General features: G+C 52.1%; 1 protein-coding gene and 1 pseudogene across 1 annotated transcript; one reads left to right on the top strand and one right to left on the bottom strand.

Moving 5' to 3' along the window:
- Nucleotides 1-899: 899 nt before the first annotated feature.
- On the bottom strand, nucleotides 900-2,869 carry LOC149810928 (oxysterol-binding protein-related protein 2B pseudogene; annotated as a pseudogene).
- Nucleotides 2,870-8,162: 5,293 nt separating this feature from the next.
- On the top strand, nucleotides 8,163-16,132 carry LOC149810927 (uncharacterized). The gene is made up of 11 exons (XM_089994072.1): nucleotides 8,163-8,496; nucleotides 8,761-8,828; nucleotides 9,795-10,109; nucleotides 11,304-11,796; nucleotides 12,027-12,268; nucleotides 12,441-12,968; nucleotides 13,286-13,548; nucleotides 13,870-14,117; nucleotides 14,606-14,754; nucleotides 15,315-15,857; nucleotides 16,055-16,132. The coding sequence occupies exons 1-11, from the start codon at nucleotides 8,163-8,165 to the stop codon at nucleotides 16,130-16,132; spliced, it is 3,261 nt and encodes a 1,086-aa protein (XP_089850198.1).
- Nucleotides 16,133-18,035: the final 1,903 nt, after the last annotated feature.

The following is an 18,035-nucleotide window of genomic DNA, read 5'->3' as shown; positions in this document are numbered from 1 at the left end:
TAAATGTGTGCTTTTGGGCACACTGGCCATGGCGGGTGTGGCTCCAGGTTGGCAATACACCCGCTGGTCGCCAGATATCTAGCATTCTGGGTATACCATTCCCTGACCTGTGAACAGAGAATTTGCAACGTTTCTGTCACATTTGGATTGGAATCTGGATGTGTACACTCATAGCCTATGCTTTACCATTAGTTGTTAAACAGTGCTTTTCTCCCTTGGGTGGTGTGTCCAAGCGTAGCACAACATTCCAATCTGTATCGCTTACCTCGAGTATCTGGAGCGGTGACAAGTTCACAGTTTTGCCATGTTGATATGCTGCTCTCGACAAGGTTCAGTTTCAATTACCACGGCACACGAATCAACCAAGCCCTCTTTGACAGATGAGACAAGCGGGAGGGCCAGGTGAGTAACAGCAATACTAACAATTGCATACATTGAACGCATGTGCACTTCATGTTGTCGTCAGAGGTGGGAGACAAGCAGCTCCCAGTCAGATGTACTATTATCCCTCGTCGTGTACCCACTACCTCCTGAACTGTCACATTGCTGTGCACTCCAATAATCTGAAGATGAACACGCCTGCACTATGAGCACCACTGCCATTGCTTACTAACTGTTGCAAGATGTGGTTTCTCCACAGACATGAACGCTGTCGCTGCCTGGAAAGCAAGCAACAGTGCCGCACAAGTCATCGCAGAGCTGTCCAAGCGCTTCCAGACGGGAAGCAACTGCCATACAAGCAAGCATTCCAACAAGTGTTCAGAAAACTCAGCCCAGAACGCAACTCCCTCCAGCTTATGTGTGGTGTCTGAACCAAAGTACAAAACTGGAAACCCGAGGCCGCCAGTCGCTTATTTGCCGAAGCTCTGATAGCCCAGCACGTGCATATCGTGGAATGTTCAGCTGCCAAAGATGTCTCGGCAATCGGTGTACTGCCCCTTCTCGCGCGACTCCCAATACCCTCCGGCATAGGCGTACGCAAGGGCCTCCCCGCGTCGAGCGCCAGGCACTGGCTTGAACCAGCGCGACACGATTGGCTCGCCTAGCTCTGCCGCCTTGCGCGCTGCACGTTGCTTCACCTCTAGCCGCTGCTTCTCCATGTTTGCCTGCACACATCCTCATCTCTTCTGCACACCCCTCAACTACTTCACCGTCAATAAGCCAGAAGCAGAACCACCGGGTTTGCAGCACTACCTGTCTTTTGCAGACGGTAGAGAACTTGCACTTGCTGACAGTGTTGCTTCAATTACAAACAGTCGCGCTTTACAAGGAGCCGAGAACCACGGGGTAAGCAGCACTCGTTTGAGCAGACACGAATCAATGATCCAGACAATCGCTGGGACACATCCCAACATGCAGTCTACAGTGTGATGAGACGGGTTGAAGCCCCTTGCTGAAGCAATCGGCTCTTTGCGGGGGCGAAGTAAGGGGCACACCTCGTCGTATCGGCCCTGCTCAAGGAATGATTGGTCAGGCCGCAACCGGCAATCCGTCGGGGCGAGATCCTCTGCGAGGCCTGGAGTCAATTCATTCAGCTGAATCGCAAACTTCGTCAAGTTGTAGCGGGTTGGCTCGGGGGGGGGAGGATGTGCGGTCCATGTCATGGTCCTCCCGTTCCCTAGAGTCGCCTGAACTGAGCCGTCCCAAGTGCCACTGAGTGTGAAGTCTGGCGACTCCATCTTGCCGTCGGTGATCGCACCCGTGACTAGGTGCTTGCTCGCTACGAACAGCCCGCCGTCTTTGAACTTGATTCGCAGCTCAAGCGGGGTCGCGCTGGATGTGAGCTTCATCACCCCTCCGTGGTCGATGTAGACCTTGCCGACGATGAGATTGTTGATGGTCGTAGTGACCTTGTTCCAAGAGATGACTTCGCCATCGTGAAACGTGATCTGGAACACAGTCATAGTTTGGATCGTGCCTGGGCAACCTCACTGTCAACTAATGCAACGCTCTTGGGTGCTGCCCCGGAGTTCATGTTTGGAGAAAACCGATGATGCGCCTGTTCAAAACAGCTCATTCCCAAAATCGCAAGACCCAAGTCACACTTTCCAGAGACTGCCCATGCTCATGAGACTGTGGTAGTGATTCAGTCTTAACGCAGACTCCACTCAAGTCATGCATGTAATGCTATATATGAAAGACATTACTCTTCTCGCTAGCCACACAGCCCCAAGCGCGACTGAGTGCACGACAGCGAACCATAATGATGAAGCATGTAGGGAAATGTGATACCCAACTGGAGGTAGACCGCCGCTCGATGGCTTTTGGAAGCTGTAAGGCTGCACTTCTCAAAGCAGCAAGCAAGGTACAACAGCAAGTGATTGCTGTGGCTGGGCAGGGGGCGCACTTGCAGGTGCCCGACAGGCTTGAGCTCGATCAAACGCCCCCAGAACTTGCTTTTACCCTCCATGTCGGCCTCGAGCACCCAGCCGCGGCCCTCCGCATTCGCCGCCAGCACCGTCGGATGGTGCACAACCTTTTCCGCAAGAAACCGGATACCCTGCTCCGGAGCGACGTACTCATACGTCTCGCCAAGCAATGGGTTGAACGGCTTGCACGTCCGGCCGTTGGTCGCGGCGTACCCAGAGACAGCAAACAGACCTACGTGCATCAGGCGCTGAGGGGAGCCTCGTGGGCAAGTGGCCGCTGCATCGAGGAGGTCGGAGTACTCGAGCTCCTCGGCCATTTTCTGCAGCGCGGAGAGCGGTTCGTTGAAGAAAACAGGGAGGCAGATGCGCGTGAGGTCCTTGCCCACGCACTCCTTGATAATGGACCAGAGCGAGACGGTCTTCTCTTGCTCTTTTGGGGGCGGGAGGCGGTCGCGCCGGGAAGGGGCGGAGCCTAGCGACCTACGTGCCAGCGACGGCATGTCAGCGCATGCACGGCAGGAAGGGCATGGCGATTTCAGCAAGTGACGCAGATGGCAAGATTGCATGGCGCGGGGTTGCTTCAATCATGTCATAATGAGGATGTGCCCCATGTCTACGGGCTGCTTCAATGCCAGCTGCTTGCAACATGCTCGCATGCTGTGCGCACACGAGGCGAACAGTATCTCGTCATAATGGCAAACAGCATGTAGCAAATGTCATGCCAGGAAGATGATGATTTGCTTGTAGCAGTGTGTTTCCATAGATCGTGTGATTCTGCGGTTACAGATACCCAAAGATGCATGGTTGGGAACAGACACGGAATAGAAAATCTGTCCTGAAACAGCATTGGATGTGTCATCAAGATGCACTTCCCCACCGCAAGACAGGTTGCATGAGCACTGCAATGCGCATGGAATGCACGGGCGCCTCGGCATCTCACGTTGATTACTGCTTCGAGTCCTCATTCGCAATCAGCCTCATCATCTTGAGTCTCCTCATCGGCGCGCATAGTGATTCTACTCCATCACTGATTGATATCGAGTTTTGGCTGCTATTGCACAGCAGGATTAACGACAAGCACTACAGCATGAGTAGTGGCTGCATCAGCATTGCAAAGACATACAAATTGCATGCCTACTAGTATTGTGTGCGTATTTCAAACCCCGTGTGCTCCCGCAGCAATGTTGCTGCCATGAGCGCTGTCGCCACCAGCCTGCTGAGGCTGTCACAAAAGGTCAAAGCGCTGAAGCCTCTGTTTTGAAGGGGACAATCACCTGATCCAGCCAGGTTCTAAAGAAGATTGCACGGAGCGAGGCTCGCTGCCAGTGGGCTTCGCTTGGCTGGCATCAGACTGACGTGGCGCTGCAGGCGGCGCTACCGTGGCCTCGTTGCGCTTGGCTGGCAGCTTCCCGTTTGGTTCCCGAGCGTCGAAGAACTCATCTCCATCAGCGTCCCGGTACTGAGTGGCCTCGTCGTCCGAGGCAAAGTCTGGGTCCACCGCGTCAATGGCGTCCTTGTCAGAGCGCGATGACTCGATGCTACCCTACAAAGAGCAGGTTTACTGCTGAGTGATCAAGGCATGACCCAACCGCTGAAATTCAATGACCTGTTCTGTTGTAAGGCGTGCGTTCTTGATTGCTTTCAGCCTGCGCCTTCCAGTTCCTGCTCTTATCAGTGTGAAATGACGAAGGCAGTGCAGCGGCGGCGCGGGATCATGTGTAACGGACAAAGTACCGATCCGCTGACCCCAATGGCTACTGTTAGTTTCAGCCCGCTGTCGCACAAACATTAGATGCATGGGCACGTCACAGCGAGTGCCAGAGGGGGGTGATCAAGGAGGGATTCGTTGCCAACGTGCTAAGGGAGCTCAGCATTGCCCAACATTACATGTACCGGCGAATTGGAGTTGGCTCGTGCGAGCGGCAGCGGTCCCGACCGCTGAAGTTCCATGAGCTGTACTTGTTTTGAACGTGAGGGCTGATCAGTCACGTGGAGCATAGCTGCATCAGAAGCGTGGATGAAATGGTCGCCCTCACAACCAGCCTTTCAATGCCCTGCCAGCAGCCGTCAACCGTCCCGACTTCAATAATGAGTACAACACGCCTGCAAAGGCGCGGGTAACAACAGGTTATCATGTTTCAACCCCTCATATGACCATGCATGTGACTCATACATGTGAGGAATTGAAAGTAGTGCAACGGTACTGCTGTGCATGTCCTGCTCGATCTGCAGAATGGGCCGATTGTTCGCGCGAATGCACAGCGGGGGACAAGGGCAGCATGTCAGAATCGAACAAAGGCAGAAGAGCTTTGTAGATCATCCGAGCCGATCGTTCTACCACACCCCAATTGCTGTATTGGCACATAGCAGGGAATGTCGCGTCTGCCTGCTCGAATCGTTGACCCAATCACCCTCGCACCAAACCTAAAGATGAGCTGACTTTCTAACCGTAGCGGATTTTTCAGTTTTAGTCGAAGTTCAGCAGGCTCTCTTACGAAGATGCACCTCTGTATCAGGACCGAGTACATGGAGCATGAAACAAAACTGAACAGCTGCTGTTATCCGCACCAGGGATCCCGTCGGGCTGCGCGTGCCAACCTTGGCCGACATCTGATTGATCGACGCCTGGCTCTCCATGATGAACTTGGTCTCGAGAACGCGCTTGTCCTCAACGAGCTCCGCAAACTGCCTCCGGCTCTGCGCTAGCTGCTCACTCACCCGCAATAGCTCCGCCTTGTGTGCAGCCAAAACGTCATTGAGCGTGTTTTCGACAAGCACACACGCGGGGCCTTGAACGCCCTGAGCCCGCAGCTGCCCCACAAGCTCGTTGGTAGAGGCAAACCTGACGTCGCTAGAACTGGCACGGGGCATTGAGGTGAAGTCCGGCACGGTTTCCGCGTAGGGGAAAGCAGAGCCGTTGGCGAGACGCTGCTTTGCCTGGGAGAGTGCTGCGATCCACGCACTCCTGTCATCCCTGCAAGGCGTCGGAGCTGTCGACGCCCACGAAAGGCACGCCAAGGCTGCTGGCGCGTCGCGTTGACGCCTGCGTGTTCTACATGGTCACCCAGTAGAAGCCACTTAAGCTGATACTGACTACTGTTGCACCGGAAACTGCCCCCTTCCCCCCCTCCCCAGGTCGATGGATGCCACCACTTTAGGGGAACAGTACCCAATGCAAGCCACTTGAGCTGAACGGAGTTGTATTGGCACCTCTCCAGTTAGTGGATGTGATCACGAACATGGGGTATGCAGTTTGCAAGTCGGCAACAGCCCAATCTTCACCCTCCTGTCCAGCGGAAAATATGAACTGTGAGAAGTGAGCTTCAAGTTGACGAGCCGTCCTCATGCAATGGGTCAGGCAATGCGCGGCGCATGTGCACATGAAGAGCTTCGTCAAGTGAAAAAGGCTTGCACGATGGAACTGACTCACCAGAACAGAGCCCTTCGGTTCACTTGAAAAGTAGTGTGTCCAATTGTTCCCGCAAAGCATGCCGTCCGGCATCTCCCAGCTATAAAACCTCAGTGTGCGAGCCTGAGTGCAATCTTGGGTTACGTGCGACACACAAGGAGTGAGTGCCCAAAATAGCATCTACTGGCAGTAGCAAGGGGGGAGGGAACGCACGGTGTCTCGCACTTCAGGTTGAGCTTGAAGTGTCCCGCAGTGACGTAGAATTTGTGGCTCTCCGTCGAGGACTCCCGAACTTTCATTCCCTGCATGTCAGCCCTGCAATGATGAACCCAGAAGGTGTGTACACAAAGACGACTCGGTGTCATTCCTGCGTGAGGGTGGCGTTTTTGCCCCAGCTTTCTATGTAACGGCAAGCCCACACTATCCCAATATGAAGACAACAGCGCCGTACTGTGCTGTAAGGTGGAAGGTGCGCGTGGTCTCGACGTTCAAGTACGACATGAAGGGGCATGCAGGGGTTCGAATAATTGCCTGTCATGATGTTCAGCAAGTTCCGGCTTACCCAATATAACTAGCCGTACCATACGATTTCATTGGATATGGCAAAGTCGCATAGGGATGAATTACCTGGACGGCGTATTGCCCCGTGGGACTTGGAAGGGTACCCTGATCGCTACCTGACCTGCACAATGCACTCGAACGATCAAGGAAGCCACTAATACAAGTTATACACGACGCACTAGGCGTGCATTCAGACAGGACATAAGCTTCAGTCTGCAACCGCGAACCCCCTGTTCGAGATCACACTTCAAACACCACAGAAGGGTACAACACAAGATAAATGTTACACAGCATGCAAGACATTCTTGAGATAGACTGCGTACGTCTGTGACCCATCGATTTGAAGGCAAGCCGTCTCAGCGCCAATTATGCGTATATCGCGCGAGTTGGAGAAACTCTGCAGTATGTTGTGAACATCGCATCGCGATCGCCCGCTTATCTGCAGCAGGATCATACTGTCAAGCGTGGACGCTTGGTACCCCGGTGAATCCCGCTGGACGACATTGCGCGCACCGTGACCGTCTTGCCCCCTGGCAACATTAGCGCGATAGGGCAGCTGACGTGCGCTCGTCACGTTTGGCATCGAAAAACTTGAGCAATATACAACAAGGCTGACGTATGCTCCACATAAGTCCTTGCTGAGCTGAATCCCCAACGCACCTTGTAGTAAAACAATTGCCCATCGTCCAGGATGAAGAGCCTGGGACGCCAGCCCTTGGCCAAGTTGGCATACTTTGTCAATACGCCAGCCACAACCTGCGAGCAGATGTCGATACGGGTTGCTATTTTGTGACTCTAAAGAGATGCAAAGCGTTGCAACGCGCTCTGATCACTTACAATGTGACGTTACTGTAGTAACTACCACTGGACACAAGCGACACATATCACTCTAGAGATCGAAGCAAAAGAATGGTTAAAGCTTTCACGCTCTCATGGAGAACGTAGCATGGCTTGCTTACATAATCGGAAGCGCAAGCGATTAGGCATTGACGATGTCTTGAATACCAGAACTCTCGGAAAACGTTGTTGCAGCAGCATACATAACATTGTAGTGGAATCAATCTTTCTAGCAGCAAAGTAACACACTGGAGGTTTCGGCTCGGTGGACATATCTCCCAAAAGCGATGGTCGCCAACTCAAAACTCCTGTAGCTGTGCCTCCACCTTGACTCACGATGGAAGACAGCAAGGTTCATGGCTCATTAGAACAAATCATACACGTAATTGTTTCGATCATGCTGTGATATCCATTCCAGACATGCCGATGCGCAAACACGAACACCGGCTTGAGACCAATTTACGCACGAGCTCGCTACACCAGCAGACATGCTCACATCCGTTTGGATACTCATGCCTTTTGGATACTGGCTGGGGATTCAACGGGATGTTGACATATGTTCACAGTCTGTCAGACTGTCTGACTGTCTGACAAAACGCATCGCCAATATGACTCGGACCATCGACCTGGCACGCATGACGAACTGCAACTTACATGCAGAGACTTCAAAAGGAAAAGTGAAGCATGCTCACAATGCAAACATGACCCGCACTGTTCGTCACAAATGCCAATGCTCGGTTTCCATTGTGCATGACGCTGCTACACATTGTTCTCTTCGCAGGGTTGCGGCGGCCCCTTAGTTGCAGGGCTTGTGTTCATAAACGTTGCCAAGCTGCGTGCAGTTCACAGCACTTGATTACTTTCTAGTTTTCCTTTCTGTGAAGTGCCGCTTCAGCAGATTGTCCATTTGCGCAGCATCCCTAGAAGAGAGCTGAATAAGGCCCTCATACGAGTTCGTTCGATTTGGTTGCCAGCTAGTTGTCATCATGCCCACGTACAATTTCAAGAACATACAAGTGGTGCCACCGGCGTCTGAGTTTATAGACATTGTGCTGTCGAAGACCCAACGTCAGACTGCTACGGTGGTGTCGTCTGGCTATTCAATACAGCGTATTCGCACATTCTACATGCGCAAAGTCAAGTTTACTGGCTCAACATGGAACGATAAATTGACAGCAGTGCTGACAGGGTTCCCAAAAGTCGATGATATCCACCCGTTTTACGGCGACCTTCTCAATGTCCTATACGACAAGGACCACTACAAACTCGCCCTGGGCCAGCTAAACGTGGCTCGCAATTTAATCGACAAGTTAGCGTCAGGTGAACATCCTGCTATCGAACGTGTTTTTTCATTCCACGTTGTGTTCTCACCCCGCGAAGTTGCTTGCATTCACGCATCCAATCAATGCCACAGGGTTCGACCCCTCAGTGGACGATGCCTGTGATTTGCTTGCAACTCGAAGCTTAAAGTTACTACTTTTACTCAATCAATAAATAATCTTGCATGGGATTGTCCAAACGGGTTGAACCTGCATGAGAACACCAATGTGCAGAGTACCTTCGAACGCCCTGTGTGTGCTGCAGACTACGTCCGCCTGTTGAAGTATGGTGACTCCCTATACCGGTGCAAGCAACTCAAACGTGCAGCGATGGTAAGATTTCGATTCTGTTGTGCGCCCTTGCTGTATGTCTCCCTGCACCGCTCGTGCAGCACCACACCGTTTGCTTGCATGCTGTGCAATCCCAATGCGCCTTTATCGAACAGGCGCAGCAATGAAAGCTATTCAGCGGTTGCAGATTTACACTCATTCCCGTGGAGAGCACTCGCTCATGCATCTGCAATGAGCAGCGGAGCATGAGCAATCTAACGTTCAGAATTCTGACAAATACAGACACACGCCTTTGTCCATTCACATCTTGCCTGTGTATGCTTCCACATGCCAGCTGTTTTCCTGTCAAGTGTTTTGAGAGTTTCTTTTCTGATTCATTCCTCGACTCTGTAACACAGCGGCATGTTATCGCGCAGCAGGACTGACAGTGTTCAAGAAGTAGCAGTGCTATGCTGGAGGGGGCATTCTGTCCGCAATTTTCATGCTTTTTCAGTCATGTGATCTGCCGGTCTGTCGAGGGGATGATAATCACGCATGGTACCGAAACGGTAGGAAGGCGGTGGTGGAGGGTCAGGCGGGTGGGCATCGGTGGGCGCACTGCGTTAAGCAGCTGAGTCAAGTTTGCAAGGTGGTGGGAGAGCAGCTTGGCCTAGCTATGGCCACATTTGGACGACCCCTATGGCATCTCGGTCTCGAAAGCGAGATTTCCTGGCAAATAGAGGATGAACTAGTGAAGTGTTACTTTGAGTTGCTGATGTCCGTGCGATGCCAAAGTTTGATGCAACGTTGGAAAAGCTGAATAGGTTAATCGGTTAAAACATCGGATTCATAAGCCGGGAAGATGAGAGTACAAACTTTCAAAAAAAGTACAGCATCATACCATATTCAGCACTTCGCTGGGCAGGTTGCTTTGTGGGTTTGTATCCCTGAAAATGCGTGATAATTCGGGGCAGAAACAGGGGGTCGAACACCATTCCAGCGAAGCAGTGACCAATCAATGGTGTGCAGGGGAGGATGTGCACGCTCATCAAGCGGCAGGCACCATCACTGGCATATCTTGAACAGGTCAGGCAGCACATGTCTCGTCTACCATCCATCGACCCCCACACCCGGACTCTGCTCGTGTGCGGATACCCGAACGTTGGCAAGTCGTCATTTATGAACAAGGTTACTCGAGCGGACGTGGAGGTGCAGCCATACGCTTTCACGACCAAGAGCTTGTACGTTGGGCACCTGGACTACAAGTACATGCGGTGGCAGGTGATCGACACGCCCGGAATTCTTGACAGGCCTCTGGAGGAACGCAACACCATCGAGATGCAGGTGCGACATTGCCATACCTCCGGCACACGGAGGAGCAGGTGAAAAACAGCCATAGCGCTGTGGGACTAGTGGTATACCCACATTGGCCCGACACAGCAGAACATAAACTGCTACAAACGTGGGAAAAGGTACACACCTTTCCAGCGGGAACACAACTGTATGTTTGACCGCGCCTCTTGTGTACAATGGTGCCTTATTCCTATTCAAAGATATACTTACTGGCATCCTGGCTTTGGAGTTGGAAGCAATCAGAAAAGCTGCTAGTGAAGCAAAGTATGGTGGAAGTTGCAGGTGCGGCAAGCATGGTCAGTGTTACATGTAGCGGTGGTGGTGATGATGATGCATCCTTTGTTCCGACCGCTGACCTTCAATGAGCTGTATCACTTCGAATGTGCTGCTTTGTTGCTTGTTGACTATTTCCTGCCATCATGCATGTGATGTAATGAGGCATCCCTTTACAAACAACACACGCATCCACGCGCACACTAGCAACTGACCAAAAGGTTGCTGTGACTGGATAGATGCATCTCAACATCACGCTCGTGTACTTGAAAAGATGATCCAAGACATGCGTGGTCGCATCTCTCTTCGTGCTGTCGTCTGATCAGTTTCTACGGCTTCGGAGGGTGTTTTGGTGCGGTTGGTTTGTGGCTGGCAAGGGATGCAAACTTATCAAGCAAAATCAACTTTGGCTGACAGCTGATGACCGAGATATTCGTACTGCCTGATGCCAGCCTCAACCGTACCTCACACCGGATGTTGCATTCAATCTCATCACCTGTTAGGATTATTTCCCACTTCTTGCCCTTGACTATAAAGTGGACTGCTGGCATCTGCGTTGCAGTCTCATTTTGAGACCGGTTCTGAGAGCGAGTTGCAATGATCTCGTGAAGACATTTTGATACGTTCATGGAATTACGTGGAATGTTAGTGGCTGAGACAGTCAAGCCTGCCCTCTGCTCATGCGAGCTAAACCAATCCAAGAGGTTGCAGGCACGTCATAGCATCAGCATTGTCCAATCATGCGATACCTGACTGTGCCGAGGATCGTCAAGAGCCTCAGCAAAGTACTGGGATCCCCAGAACCCGAGACCCTGCATTTTCAGGGGTCAATTAACGGGTCAAACGAGGCTTCTCGTGTCAGTTTAAGGTGCTGCGTCGTGGTATTTATATGCGAAAACTGATTGTGCGCAGGCCATCACAGCCATGGCTCACCTGCGCTCGGCCGTTCTCTATGTCATCGACCTTTCAGAGCAGTGTGGCTACTCCTTGGAGCAGCAGGCAGCACTCTTCCATTCCATTAAGCCCCTCTTTGCCAACAAGCCCATCGTCATCGTGGCCAATAAGATCGACGCCAAGCCCTTCGACGCCCTCGACGCCTCCGCTCAGGCCCTCGTCAATGACATGGCCTCCGAGGCACAGCGGCTGAGTCATGGGGGGGTGACCGTGGACGACGTGGGGGGAGCCGCACCCCCCGCCGCGTCGCTCGTCTTCATGAGCACGCTTACCGAGGAGGGGGTTCAGGAGGCCAAGAACATCGCATGCGACCGGCTGCTCGCACAGCGCGAGACCATCAAGATACAGAGCAAGAAGGCGAGCGATGTTGTCAACAGACTGCACGTCGCGATCCCACAACCCAGGGACACGCAAGCTCGACCCCCCATGCATACCTGCCTCAGTTCGACAGGTGCGCATCCCGTATCCAGCAGGCCACGCAACTTGCAGCCTCTCTCTTGCTCTGCGCTGGTGGCCCTCCTGCCACGAATTGCCTGTCCGAGTCCACCCAAGTCGCACTCGCAGCGTCCGATGTTCGAGGGGGTGTGATAAGCAAATGTTGCAGTATTGAAGTGCACATTGGCATTCTGCATGGCTCTATCAAGACTTAGCATGAATGCGTGATGCTTGTACTGCAGGCAGCTGGAGTTGCTGGGCCATCAGGCGCGAGCTCGCAGCGAAAGACAGAGAAGGAGCTGCAGGAGGAGATGGGAGGGGCGGGGGTGTACTCGGCGGACCTCCGAAAGGACTATCTCCTGGCAAACGACGCGTGGAAGTACGACATCATGCCCGAAATTATGGACGGCCACAACGTCGCCGATTTCATCGACCCCGACATCGACGCGAAACTGGCTGAGCTTGAACGAGAGGAGGACGAGCTTGAGGTGCGGAGAGGGCCTCTCTTGCTGACTCGTGCACACGTTTGTCCTGGATGATGCGTTGTCTCTTGTATGGCGTCTGTTAATTCAGCCCGAGCTTGAGAGAGAAGAGGAGTTCAAGGTGTAGATGGCAACTTCTCCTGTGGGCTTGGTGTGATTGACATCAAGCTACCATAAGCGGTTTCGCCCTTTTGCGCAACGGGGCACTTCGGACGGCAAGCATGCCAGGGAACAAGTGCGTGTAGGGTTTACTGCTGACGGCAGGCATAGCCGTCATGAGCTTGCTCCAAGCAGGGGGAAACTGCAGCCGCGGTGTGGTGTGAGGAGGGTTATTGAGTGGGGAGGATGTGTGCAGAGGGCAGCTCAGGAGGAAGCGGATGCACAAGAGGACGATTCCATGGACGACGAAGACAAGGAACTAGTGGCAGGCATCCGCACTCGACGAAAGCAGCTGCTTGCAGAGCACCGAGCAAAGAAGTCTCTTCATGCTGGCAACTCCGTCATGCCCCGCTCCAAGAAGCATGGTGGCGATATCTCCAGTATGCAGGTAAGGCTTGCGATGGCTCATGCGCACGTCATGGCAGTAGATCAGTTCTGTTATCTTCTGGCGGATGCGAATGTCATGGCATCAGCACTAGTGCAGCCAGGAGAACAAACGGAGGACACCCGGTGGGCAGTCAGTATGACCAGCAACTGCGGAATGAAGGCACACTAGAAGAATCGATCATCTCATTCTGTGCACCTCAGTCACCTGCAAGCCACTCAAATACTGACCAACACCCTGCTCTGAGGGAGTCAAATCCCATTGTAAACCCCTTCAAGTATAGTTCATCAAAGATCCACCACGGTACGTTGATCCATGAACATGCAGTCTTGTAGTACTTGGGTGGTAGCAAAGGGTCAAAGGCTCCTGCCGTTCCACACGTTTCGATCTCTTTGGTGAAATATTTGTGATCAGGCGACGTCATGCTGGCAGCTAGACTTGTCCCTGTCTGTGAGTGATTGTGGCAGTATGCTGTGCAGGCAAGCTTAGAGAGCCGCGGTATGGATGCCAGCAAGGCGGTGGAGCGCGCCAGGTCTGCATCCAAGGTGCGGGAGGGCCGAAAACGCGAGCGCTCGCTGGCCAAACGCAAGCTCGGCGCTGACGAAGCAGCCATGGACATGGACGAACCAGACACCAAGAAACGCGTGCACTCCAAGCCATCACGCTCCATGTCACGAGGTGCGTTGGCTGCACACCGTTTGACAGCGAAGTGTTTGAGCCTTGTGGTGGTCTCTGTTGACCTGTCAGCCATCTACAGCTAGAGAGAACTACCAAAATGTAGATGTGAACACCGCCGGTCTCGGCCGACGAAATCCACGGCGGGATTTGCTTTCAGAGCGACTCCTAAACCATCAGTGTCCTGGCCACACAGGAAAACCTCTGAAAGGGAGCTACCACTCACTTGTATGTGCCAAGCCATTTTATACCAGCAGTAGGTTGGAGGGCATCAGGGAAGGAGAAAGTCAGGGCATTCCATAATAGCCTGGAAATTTGCGATCCTGTCCTGTCCTCATCTTCGCCTGATGCATATTGTTTTCTTCTCGCATTCGTGGGGATGTAGCAGATGGTTGCTGCGCATGCTGGAAAAAGTGTGTGCCGAGGAATTTAGGGTTGCTGTTGACAGCTATGTGCGTGTAGGCCGGAGCCAATCTATGGTGGCTCCAGGGCCTAAGGAGGGGATCAAGGACGTGGCGCAGCGCAACAAGGCACTCAAGATGCATGACACTGCACAACGGAAGATGAACCAATATGCCAAGGCCGGAGAGTCCGATCGCGTCATCCAGAGCAAAATGCCCAAGCACTTGTTCTCGGGTAAACGTGGCAAGGGCAAGACTGATCGCCGATAGACATTGTTTGCTGTTGTCAGTTAGTGGCTCTATCCTTGCACTTTCTGTCTTGTGGTTTGGGTACGCGTGTAATCGACGTTCTGACGTTCGATTCTACCTTCAGTCTGTTGGTGCGGCGCCTCTGCTACAAGCGCAAAGTTGCACCCATACTCATGAGTCGTCAGTCACGACACAACTGGTAACCGTGTACCCACGATATTGTCGCTGGGCAGCCAACGGTTCAACCATCCTGTGCATTTAGTGTCCGCCAAGTCTCCTCGATTTCATCAGAGGCTAGAAGTCGCGTTATGAACCGCACTTTCGAAACTCCTGAGTGAAGTACAGCTGTCAGCTATTTCGTTGTCGAATGTCTGAGTCACGACACTGGGACCTAGTCTAGCTGGAGCTACAAGCTCATGTACCGCCATCCAACTAGAGTAACAAGCTGAATGCCTGATTGAACTTTATTTTTAGTGTCGACGAATTGTGCTTTTGGCAAACGCGACAAGGTCCTGTTCTCAGCAACCACTGGTTCGTGTACACGTTGGACTTGCCGCCCATACATTGCTGCGCCTGGATTCTGCATCCAACGTTCCCACTCATCGCCTCGGTTCAAGGGTTTGGTAAAATAATGGGTCGTAACATCCATAACCTCCTATTCGCCTGTTTCGGCAAGACTGAGCATGTATGGAACACGAACGACATGGTCGTTCACTGCGACGAGGAGTATGCCATAGATTACGAGACCTGCCTGGCGCGTGAGAAGCCTCCATGTAAAGCGGAAAATATGGTGCGACTATTTGTAAAAAACATGTATTTTTTGCTGATAAGAACATCGTCCAGAAGGAGATTTCAGAAGAGCTGTACACAAGTAGCGATCGAACGTGTAGCATGAAAAAGTAGACGAGGATGCACCCGTGGATACAAACGCCAAGCAATACCCGCGTATATGCATGTACTTAACGTCTTAAGCTACACGTTTCGGACCATTCTGCGCTTGCATGGAAGCGGGTCAACGCAAACGCCCAACGTGCATGTTCACTGCCCGAATGTTTGTATGTAACAATACTTGCTTGTCTATTGCGGAGATTATGAAAGCCGAGCGCCAACAATGCAGTAGCACACCTATAATAACTAAAACGGCGCTTTGAGTTTCGGCTCCCCTATTCATCATTGTTCACAGGTGAGCCGTCGGTCAATTGGTGTGTATATGCAGCCCGTCATCACTGTGCGAACGTTCGACATGGAAGACCTGGATGAGGAGCTGAAGCCTCAAGCTTGGACGGAAATCTACGCAGTTGACCTCAGAAATGACTTTTTCACGACAAGCGAGCTCGATATGAATGAGTCTACCGAGTTCTATCCTTCCGAGCTATCCATAGAGAGCGGCGGAACAAGTAAACGGACAATCACTGGCGACGTCAGTGTCTCAGAGGAAAACACAACGCATCGCATAATCGACGAGCTTTCCTTCAATCCGATGCACTCCTTGGAACCCCAGATTTCTTGCCGGTCATCGGCTCGCTCAGAAGATGACCTCTGTTTCTACACACCACCCCCACTCCTCTACACTGGTTGCTCGGTGGAAGCGGCAAGCTTGATCCCAAAGCCCCTGCGTAAAATGGTTTGGACAGAAGAAAGCCGGATCCCGAGGCCACCGATGACCCCAGTGCAGGAGTTCTTGCGAAATGAACGAGAGGCCATCGAGTTTGTGCTTCAGCTCCAGGTAAGCACGCACATACCACACTGATAGGGCTGTGTGCAGTTTCCTTGCAGCGAGTACAGAGAGTCCGGATAGTCATATCTCTGATAACTAATATACCAGCCAGTAAAAGACACAAAACTTCAGGAGTCACTGTTTTACTCTCACGTGGTTCCCCACTGACATTCGTTTTTTTGTTCCTCCATCAAAAACGTTAAAAGTGTGCTAGGCGGAAGATGGCTGAGGTTGGGCACTATTGGCGGGGGTTTTCTGTGAACTCTGCTAAACGTGCGCGGTGATGTTCCTGCAAGCAAACTGCTGCATGGCACATGAGGATATACACATGGACGAAAAGATTTGGATTTACCTGGATGGGCATTATCATCAGCTGGTGTGCGGGTCACAGACTGTAGGCAAGGTCCATTAAAGATTTGTTGTTTCTCTTCTGAAAGTGAAGCTTCAACTCCCCTGACCAAGAAACCAACACCGACCGTTGGTAGGTGCCCCGATGTAATCGCCTCATGTTGCACGACATGTGTCAATGAGACAAAATCTTCATGGGTGTGTACGGAACTGCTCTCGCAACAGACCCTTGCAGGCAGGGAGAGATCGCTTGACATCATGCCTTCCAAGCAAGCTCAAGAGCAAAACAGCAGCACTCTAGTCATGCCGACAATCGCCCGTGCCATGCAGAAAATGGAGGGGGGAAGGAGCGTTACAACAACGGCCAGGTGCAGCAAAGAAGTGCCGCGTCTTTGCAGAGGCACATGCTGCTAGGAACTCGCACGTGGCAGCAAATAATGATGAGTGGGACCCAGTCATTGACCGAAACGTCAACATCTGGGGAAGAAACCGAGAAAGAAACCCTCATTTGCTGGGGCATGCACGAAACACGCATTCATGTGTCCACATAAATCAGGCAGTTCAAGCAGTTGGATGCAATGACACTGTGCAAGGCATGATTACTATAACGGATGCTTGTATTGTAAAACTGACATGGCAGTGACACATGAGTCAGCGCAGAGACATGTAGTGCAAAAAAGCTCTCCCTGTCTGCAATCCCATGTGTACAAAACAAGAATTGACTCTCCGAGCAGCAACAGTGAAACAGCTGAGATGAGCTTCTTTACACCGACAGCTCAGCATTGGCAACAAAAAACCATGATCGTTTGCCAAATTGGCCTTGATGATCAAGGCACACGCACTCACTGGCAACATTTCTCACCCTGTTCCAAGCAAAATGCACATTGGCATCGCGAGGCTGCAACGCTAGTGCAAACAAAATGGAATACTCGGTGCAAGGGCCGGTGACACAGCCATCGCTGATCTCATGCTTTTGAAACACTTGACAGCATGCTAAATTGTCCACGCGACCATTGTCAGGTGACGTGTTGCTTTTTGGAGCAGTTGCGCGACACATCACCCATACGATGTAGAAAGAGAATTCATTACATCGAAAGATGATGGCAGATAGAATTCAAGGCAGACGATGCAAACAGATACATCATTATCATACATACAATAATCTGGTTACCAAGGCCACTAGGCAACATGATAAACGACCCAGACGTGATGTGCACTCATGCAGCTCATGGCCGCTGTGAGAATGAGGCAAAGATACATAGAATTCACCTTTGGAGCAGCACCTACGTTAATTCTCCGTGGATTGCAAATGTCACTTGAATAGATGCCAGACAGGAGTCCAGACTGACAGGCGGCATGATGGCACCAATGCTCAGCAAGTCTTCTCACTGTTGAAGTCTAAAAGACCATGCACAGCCGTTGAGCACGAGGATTGAACAAACGTCTGCTAGAGGTAAAGACATGTTCTGGGCACACCATTGACAACGCCGCGCAGGGCATGTTCGTGCCAGACTGTAAGGAGAACGGCGAACTTGGAATGCGGCCACTGCAAAGGGAATGTGCGTATCAATCCGTTCATGCTGAATAATCGAGCATTGCGGGTTATTTGCACATTCTGTCTGCCTTGACGGCACATCTCAAGTCCAGTCTTTCTGCTGCATTCTCCCCCTTCACAGCTTTGTCGTAGCCATGCAATACTGCCGGTGGCGCTCTATACGACGTTCCCCATGGCGTAGACCGCGTCTTACCTTGTTTGACCCTCTCTGTTTCAAACTGGAACTCCTCTTCGTATGTCGCAGCCCCTGGTACGGCAGCAACAGCAGCTCCTTCGTCACCCTG

The sequence above is a fragment of the Nuphar pumila genome, unplaced genomic scaffold (genome assembly GCF_984573655.1).
Source record: "Nuphar pumila unplaced genomic scaffold, dmNupPumi1.hap1.1 HAP1_SCAFFOLD_168, whole genome shotgun sequence".
Lineage (NCBI taxonomy): Eukaryota > Viridiplantae > Streptophyta > Magnoliopsida > Nymphaeales > Nymphaeaceae > Nuphar > Nuphar pumila.
Note: the sequence above shows the minus strand (reverse complement) of the source record. Positions and strands in the feature narration are given on the sequence as shown.